At 29.8% G+C, this 23,348-nt stretch overlaps 1 protein-coding gene across 1 annotated transcript in view; it reads left to right on the top strand.

The window, feature by feature from the left end:
- Nucleotides 1-15,969, top strand: part of LOC129966438 (dual specificity tyrosine-phosphorylation-regulated kinase 2-like) — a 78,966-nt gene extending 62,997 nt beyond the window's left edge. Inside the window, exons 10-13 of the mRNA XM_056080861.1 lie at nucleotides 1,293-1,422; nucleotides 5,882-6,117; nucleotides 8,631-8,753; nucleotides 13,403-15,969. Coding sequence (XP_055936836.1) covers nucleotides 1,293-1,422; nucleotides 5,882-6,117; nucleotides 8,631-8,753; nucleotides 13,403-13,509 — 596 coding nt within the window. The 3' untranslated portion in view covers nucleotides 13,510-15,969. The remainder of the gene's footprint in view (nucleotides 1-1,292; nucleotides 1,423-5,881; nucleotides 6,118-8,630; nucleotides 8,754-13,402) is intronic.
- Nucleotides 15,970-23,348: the final 7,379 nt, after the last annotated feature.

Below are 23,348 nucleotides of genomic sequence, written 5' to 3'. Positions count from 1 at the left end.
TAGATGTCGATGACAAGTATGAAAACTGTCAGTTCATTGAAAATTTTGTGCAATACTGAAAGTGCAAAAACATCTTTATTTCTTTGTTCACTTTTTATAAGAAATACCGATAAAATATTCAAATTCATGATCATGGGTATTTGGAATGGCCAGAGAAATTATCATTCAAAAATTAGTACAAACTGTATTATTAGCTGTAAAAATTATTATCAGCTTGATAGAAAAATTCTATTCCTAAAGAAATTTGGTTGAATGAATGAACTTAAAATTATAAATGCTTTGCTTGACATCTGTGATAAGATCTCAAAACAAAGATATTATTTTCTCACAATCTAATTTTCTTGAACTGTTGATGACAAATATTAACTTCATTAAAGGAATAAAATTGGATTTACTTAAATGATTAAGAATCAAATAATATTTTCGAATATTTTTTTTTCTTCTTATTTTACTACTTTTTTTTTACTTCTTATCATAAATAACCGGAGTACCTAAAAGTTAGAGATAATGCCGAGCGAACCACAAGCAATTAATACTAAATTTCATTCACATGAAAGAAATCAAATTCTTATATTTTTCTTTAGGTTAATGAAGCTCTGAAAAGTTATAACTGGTTGAAGATGTTTTGTGTGTTGGTTGCTATTTACGCTTTTTCAATTCTTTCAAAATACAAATCTTATGCTTTGTGAGATATGGAATTCCACTTCTTCTATCAATTTAACATTTAATAAAACCTAAAAAGGCTCTAAATTTCAAAAGAATTATTATAATATGCTTATCCGTAGAATTATTAAGGGTCCTTACAAATATTTTATTCATCTATAAAGAAAAGGAAAGAGTCTTGCTTGCTTTAATGCGGATTGAATTAGAACTACTCATGTGAAGTTTTCAAATTATAATCAGCTCTTTTAAACCGGGAACCTTCTGTTTTTCTGGTTGAAGAAGGCCTAATTTCTTTTCGAATGACGTATTTCTAAGCTATTAAAACTGCAAAACGGTAGAAAAAAAGAAAGAGTAATCAAAACACTCTGTAGAACAGTCCAATAAACTGAAGGCGACTGAATTTGGCATGTAGTTAATTCTTGAGTAAGATGCGGTCATTAAAAATTCATCAAAATTTGAAATAACTTTTACTGCCATGTATTGTGACGATATTATCTGGACATGTTTTTTGTACACACTTTATCGCTGCTCTATTATTAACAACAAATTTTAAAAATTAAATAAAATTAATCAGGCCTAAAATATTGTCATGCTTGTTCTTCTTAAAAATAATTTATTCTTCCCGTCAGATTCCAAAGGTGTTCCTCGCACACTCACCAATAGCAAAGGTAAGAAGCGAAAGCCTTGCTCGAAGACGCTGGGTGTTGTGTTGGGCTGCAACGACGAGGATTTCGTCAATTTTCTCACTGGATGCCTACAGTAAGACGGATTATTTTTATGTAATTTATTAACACATTTAATCATTTTCTTTTTTCACTGTCATCTTACATCGATATGGGTAACCATTGAACCAAAGGTTTTGAAGTACTTCATTTTATTTAATCCAATTTAGAGTATTTGTATGAAGCACCAATATGAAAATGATATAGTTTTATAAGTTTTTAAATCCATATGCCGGGTGGGCAAAAAGTCCGTAAAAACTTTAAAACTTCATAAAACCCGAAAAAATGACGAAAATAAAAACGATTTGCAGGTTTAGCATTGATACGTCACGGGATTGTTTTAAGATAAGAAAAAAATTCAAAGAACTGCCGACAGATGACACTGGTACCAACGACTTAGTTGGAAATATACAAATGAGACAGGCGATTATAAATACTTACGTTCTTCATCCAGAATTACAGTCTTGCCATGAACTTTTACCGTCGGATACCGTAGAAAGAAAAGCCTTTGCGAGGTGGGTTCTCGGCAAAATTGAACAAGATTCCTCCTGGATCTTTAACATTTTGTGGATAGATGATGCTCATTTCACTCTCCATGGCTATGTTAATACATATAATTGTCACTTCTGGGCGACATGTCAAATCTACGAGTGTACATTGAGGAACCACTGTATTCCCACAAAGTCACTCTGTGTTGTGGCTCCACAGTGTCCTTCAGCACAGGATTTCATTTCTTTGAAACACAATGTCCAGTAAATGGGTGGAAAACGGTGAAAGTATATGCTCAACGTTATTTAAAGCTTTTCTCTAAAAGGTTGTTCCATGATTGCGTGAAAAAGATGCGCCTTCTACTGTTACGTTATTGCAAGATGGGACAACAAATCAAACTACTATTCCAATCAAGGAATTGATTGAGGACTAGAGAATCATTAGCAGACGTTGCAAGTTTTCATGGTCTCTTCAGTCATCAGATCTGACACCAGAAGATTTTGACTATAGGGAAATTTAAAATCCCGGGTGTATCAATCCTTCTGCCGGAATTGAAAGATGCAATACGCCGAGAGTTATCATGCATACATGCTGCACTCTGCTGTTGCTGTATTTGTGACACGCCTGCAAGTGTTATCACGGGTGGTGGCGGACATGTGGAGCACATACTGTTATAGTAAATGATTTGGTAATATTATTTTTGTTATTTAAGCTCTTCTCTTTCAATTATGTACGAAACGCCACCTATCGGATGTTTTTTTAATATTTTTTTTTTCTTATCTTAAAAAAATCCCGCGACATATACCTGAAAAACATTTTTTAATTTGCTTAATTTTCCAGGTTTTATTAATTTTTTAAGTTTTTATGGACTTTTTGCTCACCTTCTACTTAAAAAACAATGTTTGTTTGTGTGTGCTCTCTATAGATTAAAAATCTATTTGATAAATTTTATTGAATTTTTCAAACAGATGTACTGAGGCATCAAGAAGGTCCCTAGAAAGTTTCGTGATGATTAACCAATTGGTTATTTTTTATTAATTAAAAACTATTTATCTCATCTATCGAATCTATTTCTTTTTCTACAGCTATGGGAAAAGTATGATATTTAGAGAAGAGCGTCTGTCGGGTTTAGTTTCACTTTCTTGCCCCAGATGGCAATGCATTCCCATTGTCTTGAAAGTTATGCAGAAAAGATTTCTTGTCTGCTTGGCAGCGAAGAAAAATTAAACGTTCACGTGAGTGTGAGCGATAAGTAGCTCGCGAGGAAAAGCAGAGCGAATTTATTTTAACAATCACTCGGAAACCCAGCGAGTTTCTCGTGAAATTCATAGTTTATAAAGAATTTTTTTTTTTGTCTTTAAGAAATATTAGTAACCGTGATATGGAATTGTTTATCGGAAATTGTACATAAATAAGGTGTGGCTCGATGTGAATAAATGGATGAATAGTCAAGAAAACTGTTTCCTGATTTTTCTTGCATAGAACCTTCCATTTTTTGCAAACAGGAGCACAGGGTATGTGCTAATGAACAGTGCAGAAATACTTAGTTAGAGAAATGTCTTCTATATTTGACAGCACCGATGAGACAATGCCTTTGTTGGCATAGAAAATTATTCAAGTATGCGCAGTGTGTTGAATAATTTTTCTCACCTGTTGAATTTTAAAGACTGCGCAGTTTCTTTTTTGTTTTTTGCCACAGCAATGAGGCAAGGCTCAAAAATTCTTTCGCCTGTTGTTTCAAAGGAAAATATTTATTTCTTTATCGTTTTATGCTTTGAAAACTAAAGATTGTTAATTAATTAGTCTTATGGGTGTATTCTGATGTACTTCTAAATTAAATTAAAAAGGGATAAAGAAAATTTAAGACTTCTAATCTAATTTTCATGGCTTCTAAAGGAGTAGAAAATATTCTCATTTTAAAGAAAGTTCAATAATTATGCGTATTAAAAAAAATTCACACATTCAATAGTATTAATCCTGGGCAAAGCCGAGTATATCAAGTGGTATATATTAATAAAATTATTTAGATGAAAGGAACAGGTGCGCATGATGGAAGATGGTTACACTCAACTTTACCTCATTATTTGGTCAGATCCTTCTTTCCTGTTATTTGCGTTTAATGATCGTTTCGATTCTGTTATCAATATTATTAGATTTACCGGAAAAGAAAATATGAAGATTCAAAAGTTTTTTGTATTAACTGAATTATGTCTTAAAAATAATGAAGTTAATGTATATTAATCACAATTATTATTCATTTATTTGAGACATGGAAGAAGCATTCCAATAAAAGATTTCAAAAATAATGTATCAATTTACAATTATTATTATTAAAGAAAAAGATATTTGGAAAACGTAATATGGAGAAAACAAAACTATAAGGGCGAAAGAAAAATTTCTAAAAGAATTGTCATCAAAATAAATAAACAATACATCGTTAAAAAATAAATAACTTAATGAGTTACTCGCACTATAATCACTTTTAAGATGAAGGAATTCAATTTCGTACTCGCCATTGTGATTTTTGTCAACATTTAAAAATATTTTACTGACTTATGTGATTGTTTCTCCGAAACTCAAGACATTGAGTATATTAGTTTTCGGCGCCTGCATGTGCAAGTTTGGCGAAAAATTACTTAACAATAGCGGCATTTCAACAAAAGAATGGCCAATCGTTCTGATCTCATTTGTAAATACAAATATTTATTATCCTTTATAAAATTTGCTCATATTCTTAAATATAAACAATGTTGCATTTATACTATTGTCAATAATTTTTGTGCCAATTATTATATTACTTTACTTAGTGTTGTTTTTAATATTGCTTTCATTTTTTTATTGTTTTCTTCTATACACCCTTTTCATTCTCTCATTCTCTTTCGATATTTTTACCTCTTTATTTTATATGTGGTTGTGTGTTATTTTTTTGTGTTTTCAGTTTATATCTAGATTTTCCTCTTTGAAATACTAATTTCAGAATTGAAATTTAAAACTTTTAATTCTCTGTATGTGTTTGTTTACGTGTTGGTATTTATGTTTTGATTTTTTTTTGTGTGTGTCTATGTGTATCTTGTTTTTAAATGTTTTCATCTATTTCTTATTTGCTTTACATTATCTTTTAACTTCTATTAAACGTTTTTGTGCAAGGTTTAAAATATTTATGTACTTATTCCTGTAAGCTTCTTTATATATATTGTGACGCACGTGGATTATTTTATGCCCGATTACAAATAATAAATACCACATTAGGTTGCGAAAATCAGCAGGTTAGCCTCCTAGAATTTTCAAATTTTCACACCTCAGAAAATATCTTTACAAATAATTTGTCAAAAGCCTGTGTTTGACTTTTAATGCTTTTCGTGTAATGAGAACAAACTCCTAATAGAAGGGAACAAATCTTTTGGAATTGATCAGGCAACTTAACCGTTAACTTTTTTAGTATTATTGTTCAATTCTTGTTTTATGCATGTTAATTTATAAATGCACTTTGTTCCTATTACATGCTTCTTCCTTAAAAAATAATATTTGTTTTATCCGCCCAAACCAGAAAAGAGCTCTAAAAATCAGATTGTGTATGGTGTTAGGTAATGTAGGTAAAAATTTATGTTTATAGTAATGATAGGTTGTGGTAACAAAATATTTATATTTTAACAACTTAATTTAAAAAAACAACACTCTTTTTGAGATAAACTATACCTTTCCGTTATAATATTCTTGGTTTTAAGTGCTATTTATCAAGTACTACTTTAACTAATAAAATGATAATGCAATCCTGTTACAAAAATTTATATGACATTTATTTCTTATATTTCTTATGAACTAAATTTCGACAACTGCTTGATGATATTTTATATCCAACAGTGCTTATTAATAATGTTTTAAATGTGTTTTGAGATGTATTTTTATGTTAAGTTTTTTGTAAATATTTTAAATCCTGTGTAACATCCCTTTGCATGCTAATGGGCAAAAGTATTTAAATAATAATTCTTTGCTTCCGTTTCCCTCAGATGGGACCCTGAGAAGCGGATGAAGCCGGAAGAGAGCCACAGGCACCGCTGGTTGTCAGGCAACCGGGGGCCGGCCCACCGCAGGGCTTCCACCACATCCACCTCGACTGTCAAGGAGAACAACCGAGAGAAGAAAGACCCTCGTGTGACCAGAGAGCCCAAGAACAACAACAACAATAATAATAAAAGTAGTGCCCCAAAAGAAGCCAACAAAAAAACGCAACAACCCAGGAAATGTAAGAGAAACGTCTCTAAATGCAATAAAAAAACTATATATATTTAGACAGTTTTTAAGATAACCCCTTTTTGTATATTCTTGTAATTGAAGGAAATTGAGCGATAAAGCTTACAGAGTAACTTTTATTGATCTTAGTAATGAATGAAATTTTATAAAACCGATAGTTATTATTTCATAGTCTTTCATTAATTTTCTACTTAATAAATCGCCTGATATTTTAAAATTTATGATGGACTCCAAAATATATATGTGTTAAATTTTTGAACTCGAAAAATATCCTTCATATCTTTGTCCTGGGATTTGCTCATTTCAATGAAATAATCTTAATTACAAACCTGTATTTATATTTTACTTTGCATGAGAAGAAATTTTATTTCTATGTCTGCTGTCAGTAAAAATATCTCTTAAATTTTAACTAAAGAAGACTTTAACAGTAGTAGACTATAAAGTAAAGGTTCTTAAGTGTCCATCATGCTTTCCTCTCTCTCTCTCTGACCTTTACACTGGTCAGAGGGAGGATGATAAAAAATCACTCACTCATTTATTATCTAAATCTGCTTTTACATATATACAGAGTTATGAAATACATTCAAATTTCCCTTATAATTCATTCATATACTTAAGAATTAGTTGTGCATTGAATTGGTTATTTAGAATTGGTTGAACCTTGATTTGGAATCAAATTCAGATGATCATCTTATAGGAGAGTTGAAATTTGGAAACTTGTCTCTAAAACAGCTATTTGCCGTCAAAGTGCCATGCCTAGAATTTATTTTTGTTTAAAACTACCTTGCTCATTTCCATTTATAGAGGTGGTAGTCCATCTGTATAATTTCTTTGATTATCCTATTAAAGATTTTTTTTTTCGAAGCTATTTCGTATGAATCAAAAATGTTGAGAAGTTTGATGATGGAACTTTTTGCAAGTATTTAGTTTGTTGTTTAAATGCCATATTTTTGTTTAGCAAAAATTCAATATTTTTCCCAATTAAATTTTTAAGGATTTTTTTTTTTTTTTTTTTTTTTTTTTACTTTTGTCAAAATGTGTGTGTCTCACTTTCATTATTTTTGCACAATGATAAATGGTCTTAAATACATGCTATTATGCATATTTTATATTAAAGTCTTTTCTTATACTTTTTAAAATATGATTTCTAAAATTGTTATCACGAAAAAAAATCTTTATGTTTCCAACAGATTTTTCTTACAAGATATTAATTACATTTCGGATACCAACAGTTTTTAAGATCGATTAAATCTTTTTCTTGGTATTATTTTTGTACCCTGGAATCATACTGTCAAAAACATGCTATTTTATTAAGATTTTTTATATTTTAAATACATTAGGGGTGTTCCTCCCACATATATGAATAATTCGAGTGATTTGTAGAGCTAAAGGTAAAAGTAAAATAAAGACAAGTGAAAGTAGAAGTTATGAATTTGAACAAATTCCTTTAATTATTCTTTATTGATATAAAGAGTTTTTCTTTTAAAACTTTCTTCCACTTAATTGTTCTTAAATACTGTTGGTAATTAATACTAGACCAATCAAATTGCTGCCATTTTTAAATTATGGATGTTGGGTTCAAATTAATTGGTCAAAATGTATAGTTCATTATATGTAGTTGCAAGTGAAATGTGATTGTAAAAATCTAAATGTCTTTCTCATAATTGGCTTCTCTGAAAGTATCCTATCAGTAATTTAGTTCTTGCCATATGTTCGAGAGAATGTTCATGTCGATCACATCTAGACCACTACAAGTCTTCGTCTCTTTTCGGATATTTTTTTACTATTATCGATAGAAATGATGTCGATTGAATTTCACGAAACCATACATAGTATTTCGCTTGTTTGCATAATCTCTAGACAAAAAAAAAAAAAAAAAAAAAAAAAAAAAAAAAAAAAAAACGTGAATTTGATGAAGATCTGTGCGCAGTCCTAGAATATATTAATACTCATATGCCACTGAGCTGATACCTTGCAATTACTGAGTCAATCAATCAGTTATTACCTGTTGTGTATATGCCACTGATCTGGTACTTCCCAATTAATATTTTGCCAGTTACGCCACTGAGCTATTACCTTACAGTTAATATTTTGTCAATCACTCTGCTTTTTACCGTTATGATATATGCCATTGAACTAGTGCATTGCTATTAATATTTTGTCAATTACCCAAATTTTTTGGCCTTTGTGTATATGCCACTGAACTGGTAACTTGTAATCAATATTTTGTGAAATACTCAGCTTTTGCCCTCTATTCTTCATGATTTCTTAAGAATCTTCACAGAGTGTATGAGATTATGTACCTGTGACAGCATCTTAAATATTACCAGTTAAGTGGCATATACACAAAGAGAAAAGTTAGATTGACAAAATATTAACAATGTAGCAGTCTTATTATAAAAATCGCTTTATTGCCATTCCATATTTAGACAACTTACAGTAAATATGGACGCATTTGTAACGACTGGTGCATAATTCATGGTTGCCATTTTGTCTCTTTTTTAGTGAGCAGCAGCTCGACGATGCCCCGCGTCTACAAGGCGTGCAAGACCAACATGCGTCTGCGCGACTCTTCTCGGAAGGACTACATCTACACCTCGCTCAGCAAGACATCCTCCGAAGAGTCGTGTGAGTCCGCTCCCTTCTCCCCCACTACTCCCCACATGCGGTCAGTGCCAGATGCCGTCAGCTGAGCAGACTCTGCCGACCACCCCAATCGTACGTGTCTGCATGGGAAACCCATTTACCTTTATAATTCTTTCATAAGTGGAACTCCACTGGGCTCAAAGAAAAAAAAATGTTTTCTGTTAAATATCATATATTATAGAAGTAATTAAAATTTTGACTTGAGCACTCAAATAAGAGAGGGTAAGTATACTTGCCATTGACAGTGGAAACGGTCGTGGTGACGGCTGAATGAAGCCTATTCACGGAAAATCTACTCCAAGAAAATTTTCCAGGCTTTTTAATCGATATAGTATACGGCTATTTTAAACATAAAAGATATAAATGTTGTATACGTAGTTCATACCACGTGTAAAATAATTTGGCTTAAAAATTCGGAAATATTTTCAGGAATTTATCATACTGAAACTGATAGCGGAATCTGCACTCTCCTTTTATATTTCCGAAAAAAATTATATTTTTGGTGAAATTGTTTATCACAGGCGGAAAGTATGCAAATATTTTTTGAAAATGGGAACAACATTTATGACTGTATGAAGATCTCCCGTTACTTCTATATGAATCCATCTTACCATTCATAGCTGGCGACAAATTTTATATTTTAATCTGTGAATACATTAAGCAGTCTTAGAGTGTGAATTTCTAATCCTATAGTTATTTTATTGTGAAGCAGTGTATTAAGTAAATTTAAAGCCAGTTACCTAAACAAATTTCTTGATAATTTATATATAGCATCCTTTAAATAATTTATCTTTTTATGATTATAAAATAGAATATTATCCTCATAATAGACAGTAAAATATCATAATTTCAAGGAGAAAAAAAATATACTTGGAATTTTGAAATTTGTCTCTGCAAAAAGAAATATTCATTTTATAGAATTTCCAATTGCAGCTTAATAATTTAAAAACTTCATGGTGCATATCAATAAAGCAGATTTCATATATTTAAATTCTTTCAGTTAGTACAATTCTGCTGGTTTTTACATATTTAATTGTGTATTTTACAGTTGCAATAAGTATAAATTTATGTAAGTAAATAATTAATAAGTAAATAAGTAATAATTTATATAAGCAATAATTGTATAAGTGCAATAATTATAAATTTACTATACTTTTTCCACATTAAATTCACAGTAAGTTGATTGTTTTAGCCCATTAAATCCCAATTTATTTTATGCAAATTTTTTTCCATACGTGATCTATCATGAATTAGAAGTTCAAATAGGATTTAAGCATAAATGATAAATAATGAAAAGCCGTTTCTGAATTACTTCCTGCTTACAAAAAGTCGTTTTTTCAAAAGTCATAAATGTCTCTTTAGTTAATTCATAATTAATACATATATAATTTATATAAAAAAGGCCTTTTAAAGAATTTACTCTTAGGTTTAGTTAGAAGAAAAATGTTAATTTTCAATATTGAATTAATAGATTGCAATTATTACCAAATATTATTTCTCTTGAAAAACTTCATATTTTGAAAATTAGTACATATTTCAATAGAATTTATGAAGAAAGCAAACTAATTTTAAATTAAACCTGTATGATAAAATTTGGATAACGCAATACTTCACATCTGGCACTGATTGCAGAAGATTTAAATTTATAGTTTAATTCGTTTTTTGATTGAAAAATTTCCTTGATTATTTTATCATTTCATTTTTAGTATCTACTTCCGATTCAAGAAACTTCTATATTTAACTAAAGATAGTTATTTTTTTAATCTAAAATTTAAGTAGTATTAAGAAGAAGGTTTTGTTCAAAAATGTGTATTTTGACTTTTTTGCGCGGCAAATATAAAAACAAACTGTGTTAAAATCGATGAAAAATCTTGCATTTATAATTGGATGAATCTTCAGATTTGCCTGAGTCAGAAGGAAATGTATACATAGTCGTTTACCAATTCATTTGTTCAGTAACAGCAAATGTTGCAAGTACTGAGACAAAGAGGAGTGGTTTATCTATGAACATTATATCTGAAAAAAAATGAACGCAAATGAAATTTAGTATATTTGTTTTTGTACCCCAAATTCTCAAATTATTGATCATGTTATTCTGAAAAATTACTAGATAATAATATATCATTACGAAAATGTTTCAAGATGAGTTGAACAACAAAAAATTCCAACAAGCACAATAAAAGAGATTCTTTATTCTACAACCCTCCCCCCTCAAAAAAAAAAAACAACTCGTACATACAATAATAAAAAGACAGACTAAGTGTGTACAAAGCAGCACTTGCAGTAAACAGCAGTACACGAGCTGCAAATCTGTAATAGAAAACCTTAATATCACAAAACCTTCAAAGAGAAATCAACTAATCTGACTTTGCTCGATTATTACTCATGTCTTTGGACGCAACTGACTAAATATGAACTTCTTAGCTTTATCTCTCGGCTTTTATAATTATCTAGACTGTATACAGAAGCGTCTTAAACAAAAATCGAGTTCTAATGGAGCTGCCATCAAGATTCTTGTAGTTTCTGGAATCTTCGATTTTATTGCTGAAGTCGAGGAGTTATTTATATGATATCCATTCAGAAACTGTTATAGTTATCTGTAAAATTATATTCTTTCTCAAGCGACATATTACCCTGGGAAGAAATATTAGAAATTGTAGCAATATTTACAGTTCAACAATATCAAGCATGAATTCGCAATTAAATTACCATAAATATTCTTCTGTGCTGTAAGTTGAAAAAAATTTGAATTTAAAGATATTTATCATAGTAATTTTAAAGATGAATCATACTATTTGTGTACAATATCTCACATTTAAACAAAATTATTTGGAATTCTTTTCTATCATAATTAGTTCATAACCTTTCCGAACTCATTCTTTATTCTGATAGATAATACGTTAAAATCATTATCAGATACAATTAAATATCATAGTAATTGTCACAATCTTAATGTAATAGAAGTGAGTGGATTTAGAGACAGATTAAAAAAGTTTTTAGTGGATAAAAAATATTTGAATGAGGGCTTCAGTGTTTATACAGCATCGACAAATCGTAGTGGGACCTTTGAAGGATTTTTAATATCATTAGATGGATTTTTATACAGATGACAGTCAAATCTCTGTGAAAAAATGATTTCATATGGCAATGTTAATTTTTTATTTATCAATGTCTCAAGCTGTTCTGTAATTCTTGACGTGGACTTACTTTTTCTAATGTCTGATTGACAAAAATGTCAAGATACAACATAATTGGGAAGTAAAACCTTGAGTATTTGAACGAAAGCTTTACTATAATACGTGGGGAAAAAAGTTTCATCCTGATAAAATGAAGCATTGTAACATTAATAACATGAATCCCTTAAAAAATTTTTAAGAAAAGCTGCTTTTTGCTAAAGTGGCGTCCAACAATTATAACGGTGACTCCACAGAATATTCTGCGTTAGCAATTGTGATCCAATAATAAGAGCTTAGCATGCCGACGGTAGAAATCTGTATCATCCACGAAGGACAACAATTTTCCGATGCTACTATTCAATTGAAAATACTAAAAGCTGTATAAAGGAAGTACTCAAAACGAACAAGCATGTCTAAAATTCCTGTAGAAAGTATTGAGGAGTACTTGTTATCGTGTTTTTTTAAAGTTATTGTATCATGATTCTTAATCATGCACATGAGCTAACAACTAAGTTAATCGAATGACAAAAGAATGCAATCTCCGTTACACCATATATATTGATTAGCGAACGAGGTTAAATTGTCTGTCAGTTATATGATGGCAGCATCCCAAAATATTCTCATGTTTAACAACTGTAAAGTAAACAGTCATTTTCACTAGTTCAATTTATGTACGAAGCATTATCGCATGTATGCCACACAACAGACGAATTGAACACGTTTAAAACCCCAATATATTTTTAAAGTATATTTATATTCCCAACAGGGTGTTTCTTAACTCCACGTACAAACTTGGAGGGGAAACAGAAAACATCAATAGAAATCAGAATCGCACAAGAAAGCAGATTTCCGAATGAAAAGATGGCGCTGTAAGCGAGATCAATAGGTTTATCATTATAACCGGCACCTGAGCGAAGTGATGATGAACCATTTCCAGAATGCCGAATAAGTCGATATTCTTTATTTGAAATCTTTCACCAGTCCATGCAGTATAGGTATCAATCGTGCATAAATCCCGAAGGGCAGAATTTCGAAACCTCCTCTAATGCTTCTTACTATTATACTATTTTTGTGTGTGTGCGCGCGCAATAAAGTTATAATATTGCGTTTTGTATTGTATCCCTGCTTTGTCTTTATGTCTCTTTATCACTTGAGGGCGGCTTTAGGGATCCTAGTTTCCTATGTGATTCTGTGTTCTGTTGATGTTTCCTACCTCTTCACCAAGTTTGTACGAAGAGTTCAGAAACACCCCGTATATTGCTTTGGACCTTGATATTGAATTTCTCTTTTCTTAAATTGATTATAACTATTTTTAATACATGATCTACCATTTATTAATGAAATGTGCCGGAGATACCTTCATTGATTGTTTTTTAGTGACTGCCTCTATGAATGAATATTCTTCTTCGATGTTTTACAGTTTTATTCTTTACAGTTCTTCTCTCTTTTTTCCAGTGTTACTGAAGCAGGGAGAATATAGCTCAGACGATCCCGTTCCACGCCTATTCGAGCACAAAGACCCTCTAGAGGACTCAGGAACCTTCCTGCCTCCCATCTTGTGACAGCATCCCCTCGACACCGTGCTCAGGTCGTGCCTGCTCAGGGCAGCTCGCCTAGCCTCCAACAAGAACAGGCCTCCCACCTGGAGACGCTCCCAAGTCGTCCCCGTCGGATAATTCCCTCTCCTCCCAGCCCCGTCCTGACGTCACGGTGTTCGTCAAGAAACGTAATTTTTTCCTTTCTGCGATCTGACCACCTCTCAGTGTTCTTCATCCTTCGTTTCCTTTTCTCTACTTGTCTCTGATGCGTGGGAAGATGGGACCGAGAATTCCTAGACAGCGTCGTCTTCATCTTTCATTGAGTTCTATGCAATCATGAGACGTATTCAGTGTGCATGGAGGCACGCTTCTGATAATCACTATTTTCTTAAATCGAATAAAAGATGCAGGAAACATTCCAAAGTGGCATGCCTCGAGTTGCCAAAGAATATAGAAGCTTAGGTAACAAGAGAGGAGAGGAAATTGCTATGAACTTCAGAGGGTATTGACTTACAAGGATCTGAATCAAAGTGTTCATATTTTTTACTAAGAACAGAAAAGGAAATAAGATTGCGTGCTGTTATTCGAAATTGTATAGTATTTGCTGGAAAAGAAAAAGAGTAAATATTCAAAAGCTTGTTGAGGTTTAAAAAAAAGAATTGATTTTTTTTTCAAAAAAGGCAGTAAGGCTCTACTTTCATACTGACACATTTTCAAGTAATACAAAGAAGCTTATAAGATGAACGAGGTGAACTGAGTGATTTTGTAAGTTTCATCCATTCAAATATTGTTAAAACTTTTCTTCAAAGTCGATTTTTTCTTGAATTTCATTTACTTTTATTTTCTGAATAGAATTCCATGTGCATTCTAAGTCGAATGCTAAAGAACTGTTCTTGAGCTGCCAAATAATTCCATTAGTTTCTCATAAAGAAACATATGATTGTACAGAGACAAATAGTGTTTGTCGTCAGATTTGATGATGCAGAACTTTCCAAATCCAATTAGAAGGGAGGCCGATGCGAGTCATCCAGTGTTGTTGAAGATATCATTAGAGAGAACCTATTTTTCGAGCAATGTGTCTGAAAGTTTGTGCAAAGAGGACATTTTTGGGCTTACCTGTATGTAAATATGTAAATTAAAAAACAAAAGAGGACCAAACTAACTACAAACGTGTCGAGCACGTCCTGTGGTCTTAAATAACTGTTCCAGCGGTGCTGCATCTCCGATGGTTCTAAAAATGAGCGCGCGACGGTGCTCTTTTATATGAACATGCGATTCTTCGGTAAATTTCAAAACACTTCTCTTTTCTTTCCATCGGATAGAATAGAGTAGAAAGACGTCCAAGTTAATCTCTCAATCATATTTTGGGAATTTGTTTTTTAGAGGAAGGGTTCCAGTATTTTTATCCAGAGGCTTTGAAAAGTTTTTAGAATGCCATTTTTGTAGTTAACATATTCTTCGTATTGAAATATGATAACATCTTATTTCCAACTTATGATAATTTTTGAAAACTTCAATCATTATTATTGAGTATTGTGTGTCGAATTATCATTAGCCATAGACATTATCATTAGACATAAATATTAGTTTAAAACAATAGAGTAGCGAAAGTACCTAGTGAAAATAATTCAAATATTAAGGCATTTTAAGCTTTTAATTGTAATAAGATATAGCAAACTTCATTGACTGAGTTTTATAATGCTCATTCCAAGAGCAGATTGCACAAGTTAAAAAGCACAAATAGTGGTTAGTTGTAAATTGTTGAATAAGGGTTACTATCTTGTATGCTTCTTATCCATTATATATCCATGCTATAGTTTTATTTTCCCTTGAATTAGGAGATTGCTTTAATGAGAATTTTATGAATATTGAACTGGCTCTTTTATTTCATGATCATTTATTCATTTGATATAACATTTCTGGCTACAATAATCATCTTTCACATCATCTGACTCGTCTTTGTTGTGATAGTATATACCAAAAAAGACTGAATGTGAGAAGCATCAAAAAATCTGTAGATTTTGAATAATCAGTAACTGCTGATAAAATCTGCTTGCCTCATTGATAAATACACTATTCTAATTCTTCTATGGTAATTTTTTGAAAGCAGAGCTACTCGTCGATCTTAGACTAGAATTGATTCAATGTCAGTTACTAATTTTCTTTTTCATTTTATAACTATTTGGTTAACTTCTGATTTCTTTTAGCTCAGAGTTATGCCCTGATGCAAGACTTATTCAATTATTTATTCTCACTTCATTCGTTTATATTTCAATGTACGAAGTAACAAAAACTAAATTTCTCATATCAGACAGTCTAACTGTCACAGGTGATGTAATGCCATTTAAAAGCCGGTATTCCTTCTTAAATAAAACTTCTACTTAGTAAAGATTAAAGACGAAAGCAATGTAATAGAATAATTGGAAAGATATTTTGTTATTTCATAATCAGATGCTTTTTTTTTATGGAATTTTAATTTATTTGCCCTGGTTTTGATTCTACTTCATTTTATTCTATATATGTCTTAATCTAAATATAAAAATTGCATCTCATCAGGTGATTCAAATTGGTTATATAGGTATAAATAATTTTATTATTCAATTTATTTCTCTATAAAAGATATGTTTAAAAATTATTTAAAATTAATTCCTGGACTCTGAATTTTTTGCTATATTTCTAACTTCTTTATATGTTCACTTCATACAGAAAATGAGTTGCCAATTACACTGTGAATTGAATTTTAAATACAAGTATAATTTTGCTCAATAGGAAAGCAAGAAAATTGCAGTAATTATTTTTTTAATAGTTTTATATACATCAAGCTTGCCTTCGTTTCAAGAATTCTCTTATTTTGGGTTTTGAGATTAATTAGAAAGTTTTGGCCACTTTTATACATTTTTTAAAAATGCTTCAGAAAAAATGATTTATTGTCAATTAATTATTTTACTGTCAATTTAATTAGATCATTCGTATAATAAATATTTAGATTAATCTTTTTAGCGTAAATATTACTAAAGTCTGTACTAAATGGTAGTTGTGAAAGTTTGTTTACAAAGTATATCTGCACGAATGAACAGAAGTAAGCCGTCTCTATAAATTCATTTCATATTTAGTTTTTTTGAGTTTGGGCAATTTTGTTCAAAATATCTTTTAAATGAACTATGAACTTTCGCCACGACATTTCTTTGTTAATGAATAAAAAAAAACAAGTCATAAAATTTTACAGAATTTTTATGAAAAATCTTTGTAGCGATAAATTCATCAAAATAAATCGATGGAGGTTAACTTGTTAAATATTTGTCTTTAACAAATTTACCTCTATAATGAAGATATTTCTTTGAAATTGTGCCTTTTGAGAATGATTCAGAATTAGTAAGTTAGTATGATTAATTCTTAAATTATTCGATATTTTATTAAAGTAAATGTATTATCCGGTTACCAATAAAAATTTCCTGGAAGAGCGGTTTGAAAAGTGATAAATACAAACCATTTGCATCATTACATTTTTTAAATCAACTGCAGTTTCGCTATTATAATTAAAAAAAATTTCAATTTACGCTTTACAGAGATCGAACCTTATTTTCATAGAAAAAATAATTCGTGTTAATTATTAACTAAGCAATCGCATCGTTAACTTGTTTAAGTAACACAAATCAAATGCCTGATATTTCCTTATATTATCTTGAGCTGCAAAGCAATTTCACCTAACAACTGTTATTAATGTTCGAATGTCAAATAGATGAATTTTATATCAATTTAGATTTCATCAGATTTTGATGGTTTGATCAGAATTAATATAAGCATGAAGTATCTGTAACCAATTTTAGTATTATTTATCTAAAAAAAACTATAGAAGTTCTGATAAAGTTTTACTTCTTGCAAAATCTGTAAAAATTTTGACCGATGATTTTTAAGAGATATTGATTTTATATATCATTATCTCTTTTATATATCATCCCTTCAAAATCATTGTGTTCATTATATAGATAACATTATATCTAAAAAACAATTCTCTACATTGATATATATTAATAAAAAATAAAATTCCACATAATGACTTTCTACTTGCTAGTTTACTTAAAATAAGAAATAATATAGTTATTAAAAATAAATTTCGAAGCTTATAAAATATTTACGTACTTTCATTACTTGCAAAACTCGTTGCAAATCAAAAAAGTATTAAATAAAAAGTCTGGCAGTGAACAGTTAATTGCAACTATCACATTGAATAAGAAATCGTTATTCTTTCTTTGAGGCAAAAAAGAGCAGTCTTCGATTGTTTAATTTACCTTAAGTATGGTAGAAGATACTGTAAAATTTATCAAAATACAGTTCATGGATAGGCATGAAAATTCATTATTTCATACCAATATTTAAATCTTATTATAAAGCAGCAAGAAAAGTAAATATGAAGATCTTAATAAACATTTTTTTGAATCCATATCTAAAGAAAAATTAGAATTATTAGAAGTAAGATTTTGGTAGAATAAAGTATACTGATATGCCGAGATACGCAATTGAACAATTATGAATAAAAAATTATAATAAAATGCACAAGGTTTATTAACTTTTGGATGTTGTTAAATTAAACAATTGATTGACACAGTTTCACACGGAGTATCAAAGCCTCTGGATAACTTCCATAATAATCTCCTAAAAGCAATAACATCAGCATGGAGCCGAAGAATAAAAGAAGTAATCCTTGAGATCAAAATAGCTTAGAATAGAATACTATATCTCATTGTTATTTCCTTCTAAGATACGCTCCCAAATAATCCCCTGGTTTCCTTTGTAAATATGACGCTTAATTGGCAAACTGTCTTTCACACAAAGAAGATGCAGTCCTTCGCCTGCTGTGGATTTGTTACGTCCGAGATGGATTTTTATCATGCACATCCAGCTTACGGCATATTATGTGCCCAGAGTTCAAGTGGATGTATTTGTTGCAAGCAAAATGTGAGCATTCATGTGGTAAATTAGTTAAGCTATATGCCAATTTACCATTGCTATTTTTAACGTATATTCAAATGTAATCTATTTGCAATTATGTGCATGTTCGTTCTCCTAGTAGAAGAGTTTGTTCCCAAAAGAATTTTCGGCATCATATAATACAGCACCTAAGATTGCTTTTCATGAAATGTAATGTTAAATAATTTCATTTCCAGACTTTACTTAGGCAAAATCATGAGTTTGAATTTTTTTTTTTTTTATCCTTTACCAGAAATCGAAAATATGTCTGATAATGGTCTTCATTTAATTTTATTTAAAGACACTGATCATCTTAAATTTTTCTTTAAATTCATATTAAAAATATAAATTGGACATAATTTATAAAATTCTCATTGTAGAATTCTTCTTTCCAAATTTTATTATGCAGAGAATTTGGTCATCCTAAAATAGCAATGAGGATGAGTCAGAGAGAAGAAAAAATAATAAGAGGAGAAAATGTAAATATATATATATATATATATATATATATATATATATATATATATATATATATATATATATATATATATATATATATATATATATAAACTCTTTTTTACATTTTTTTAAACAGTAATTTTAATAATAATCAGTATTTTTTATTGTTTTTTAATTATTATTTTTAAAATTTACTCAACATCTTATTTTGAAGTTATGGAAATCTGGCCAGCTTATATTAAAATGTAATATTTAAAATTTTGAATTCTGAAGGAAGTAAAGCAGTTTTTTTTCCCAATTACCTCCTTTTTTATTGCATAACAAAAATTTATAATATTGTGCTTAATATAACTGTTTGTATGAATCATGAAAAATTTCTTTAATATCTTCCTTTAAAATGGTGAATGCTGAATGTCTATTCATTGGTATTTGGTATTAAGTTCCAAAAGTTATCTTAAAGATAAATGTATTAAGATATGTGTTATTCAAAGTTTCGTCTTTCTTTTTATAAAATATTATATAATCAAAGACGATTCCATTATACATGCATTTTTCCAAATCTTTATTAACATTTTTTTTATATAATTTGCTTTGTGATATAATCTTAAATTTAGTTTATGCTATTTTATTATTCCATTGTATGATTTTGTCGTTGTCCATCTATGATATATCTAAAAGAATTTTAAAGATATTTTGATCGACATTTTCTTTATAATTACAAAAAAGTTTTAATCTATATGTTTGAAGTACAAATTTAACCTGTAAAAAGGAATTAAAAATTATTATTGTACAAATTAATAAAAATAAATATTCATAAATTAAGAAAAATGAAAGATTTTTGTGAGAATATTTTACAAATTTAAATGATTAATTGGAACTTCAAAATGGAACTGAAGTGAATAAATCGGAATTTCTTTAGTTTAATGCAAGACTATGGTGTCTATTTGTTATTTAATGGCGTACTTACATTTTATAAATTCGTTCGAATATGTCAGATAATGTAAAAATATTTTATATATTTTGAATACGTAGCAATATTTATGCAAAAATATCTTTGAAATTTTCAAAACAAACATGTGGCTTAATTTCATATAAAATATGCAATAATTCTGACAGTATTTATGTACCAGTTTGATATAAACTTAACCAAATCTATTGTGTTTCTGTACACTTTTCTAGTTTAGTCTTGTTATTGCGGTTAATTTTGGAAAATTGCATTCAAAGCAATTATTTTAGATATAACAAACGTTTATATAGTTTAATTTTATTTTTACTTACCTTTTTAGATCATTTTTTAAATCTTAGATATATTCATCTTTAAATGAAATATTAAAAAGAATTCAACAAAGTTTCTTTCCTCATAAGGATAAACCTTACGTGTAAAAGCAAGCTTAATTCAGTTTGAGCACACTTCGATAATAATATTAATTTTCAAGATAAAGAAAAATTAGACGCAATAATGCAGTCTGGTCAAAATTGAAAATTGTTGAATTATGCACACATTTATCTGTTTATCTGCTCCAAATGGCATTTGTTTCAGAACTAGCATAAACAGATAAATAATGAGTCTCTACTTAAAATATTTCCAAGTTTTCCTCGGACGGATAGAGTATAAAATGCATTTTTAATGCTACTAATAATGCTTATCGGTTTATAAACATTGCAAGAAGAAAGATCATCTGTGGCATTTATTGCCTTGGCAAAAATATTAAGGCAACGGAGTTGTTAAAAATTCCATTATCTCAATCTCCGAGATTTTTTATCTGCTTGGACACTTGTAAATTGTGATAAAATGATAAATGAAATATGTAAATGAATTGCTGGATCTGCTATGATCATTGTATGGCTTTGAAAACTCAACTATCATATCGTGGTGTTATTTTGTAATATGGAACACAACAAATGATCCATGACGTATATGGAGGAAATATTGCACAATGACCAAACATTCTAATCAAACCTATACGTAAAAAAGCTCTTGTTTTATCTCCATATGTTTCAGTCAAAGCATCACTCCATTACAGAATGTTCATTCGTATCGGCGGGCTCACGGCCAGTCATTGAAAACAGCAATAACGAAGTCCGCCATCTGTCTCTCAGTTAAAGAAAAGCAGGTGAAGGACAACTCTGCACCGCTTCCTCTCCCGGCGCTCTCGCTCTTGGCAGGAAATGTAAATAGTTTTATCGTGCCGCTTACTGGCAACATTTCTGATGCCCCTGAAAATTAAAGATATGTATTCGAATTTTGAAGGAACTCATTCATTAAAGCAGAAGCGAGAATCGGTTCATTTCTCCCAAAGATAACTGTCAAAAGAGCTGCTTTTACCAACATTTGATGATGGCGTAAAATGATTACGACAATATTGTCATTGTAGTTTATTGGACATCGTGGGTATACGGTTTGTAACGGCTGCAACATCATAAAATATCTTTTTTTTTTTTACGTTTAAAAATAACTTTTCAAAACCATTTCTTTTTAACTTTTAACATTCTTTTTTTCTTTTTAAACATTATTATCCTAAGAATATTTTTTTATTATTATTTAGTTGTTTTTGTTGTCATTCTCAGTTAATATTAAATGATTTTTAGATGTTTTAGATTCATCAGTGAACTTGAGTTGTTATTCAAATAAATAAAATAACTTACTATGATGAGTTGTAAATGTACAATATATATATAGCGTGCCTTTGCAACGTTATACATTAGGATGACTAGACATTTTGCATTGTTTGTTCATGATATTATTTAGTAATTTTAGTCTTTTTAACTATCTTTTAATATAATTGCAAAGAAAATAGCGAGTAAAGGTACTAATAGCTTCACTGTGTTCATTTGCCACCTCTTTAAAAATATTTTTATTATGAACAATGTAGAATCTGACGAACAAAGTTTCTCAAATACTTTAAAATAGCAGGTGATATGAAACATAACAATATTTCAAAATAATAATCAATAATACCTAATTTTTTTATTATATAAATTTTATTCCCCCTATATATTTGATAATTGTACATTTTCATAAAGTGAATTATTTAATTAATAATAGTCTGAAAATGAATTTTTCAATTTAACCCTCTGTGGGCCCCAATTAGCTTTATCGGTCCGCTTTAAAACTTTTTGCCGAGGGTAAGATAGTTTAAGTTCAGACAAAATTGCATGGATATTCAAATCTCGTATCTTCTGGGCAAAATGCGAAACTTCCGAAACAGCCGTTACAATACCCAATTGTATTTTTCTTGTAGATAGCTACATTCGCAAACAGGTGTTTTTATTTGTCTGAAGAGCGAGAGCGCGCCCTGAGTCTGATGCACCCTCCTTTTGACTTCGTTCCGAAAAGTATCTGTTAATAACTGTTATCGAGAAGGGTCGATTCGCATCTCTGTCGAAAAGGTATTTAGACCTGGAGAGAAGGAAGGGGGGGGGGAGGGATGAGAGAGATGTCGTCGATCCATCTCGAGTGTTATAATCTACATTATCAATCTATAGAGAGGTTTTATTCTTGTTACTTTTATGTAGATTTTATTTTTAGAGCGTCTTTTGTTTTGAAAGAGTGTATTCTAGAGAATCTAATAAACATTCTTTTCTCTGTTGCTTTCGTTACTTTATTTGAATGTGAATGTATCGACACACTTACTTAGACGATACATGATAAATAAAAGCTGTGGGAGCCACAAACTAGGGGCCAGAAAAGTAAAATGAAAGGTAAGAATGGATCATCACAGATACACCAATTCATCCCCAGAAATCACACTGTGCCATTATCAGAAAGATAATTATGTTTCTGATACCAATACAACGTGACTTCACTTAGATTTGTTGTAGCTGATATTTAGTTAATTTCTTGAAAGTGAAAATAAATTTTTTTCTCTTGAATAGTAGCTATTTGTTGTTTTGGATGTTCATTAATTAAATAATTTGTATCTAAATTCATACAAATTTTAACTTCTACAAAACGTTTTAATCAATAAATTTCAAATACTGTTTTCCCATGAAATATTCGGAATGTTATTTAAGATATCAAATATTAATATGAAGCCTGTGTGTTTCGCAATCATTCAGCGTGTTTCATTTACATGTTAAAAAAAATTCGTTTTCATTTTTTTATTACCAAATAATTAAGTTTTTCCCTACGAATTAACCCTTATGTTCATTTTGTATAGTATACCATACATACAACTTTATAAAAATATACTACCACTATAAAATAATTTTTATTTATTTTTTATCTATTTTATTTTTATGTTTGTTTTTCCAAAAGTTTCATATCACGATTTTTTAATTTTTTTATAGCGTAAAAATGCTACCTATATACATTTTTTTTTTTTTTTTGCTTTTCTTCAAAAAAGCAATCTTCCTACGATAAGGGTTAAAGTACTAATCTGAACAATGAATGCTCTTTTATTGATGATTTATTTCCATTGTGATTTATAACAGCA

This window comes from Argiope bruennichi, chromosome 4 (genome assembly GCF_947563725.1).
Source record: "Argiope bruennichi chromosome 4, qqArgBrue1.1, whole genome shotgun sequence".
Classification (NCBI taxonomy): domain Eukaryota; kingdom Metazoa; phylum Arthropoda; class Arachnida; order Araneae; family Araneidae; genus Argiope; species Argiope bruennichi.
The sequence above is the reverse complement of the archived record's forward strand: the minus strand, read 5'-3'. Positions and strand labels throughout refer to the sequence as shown.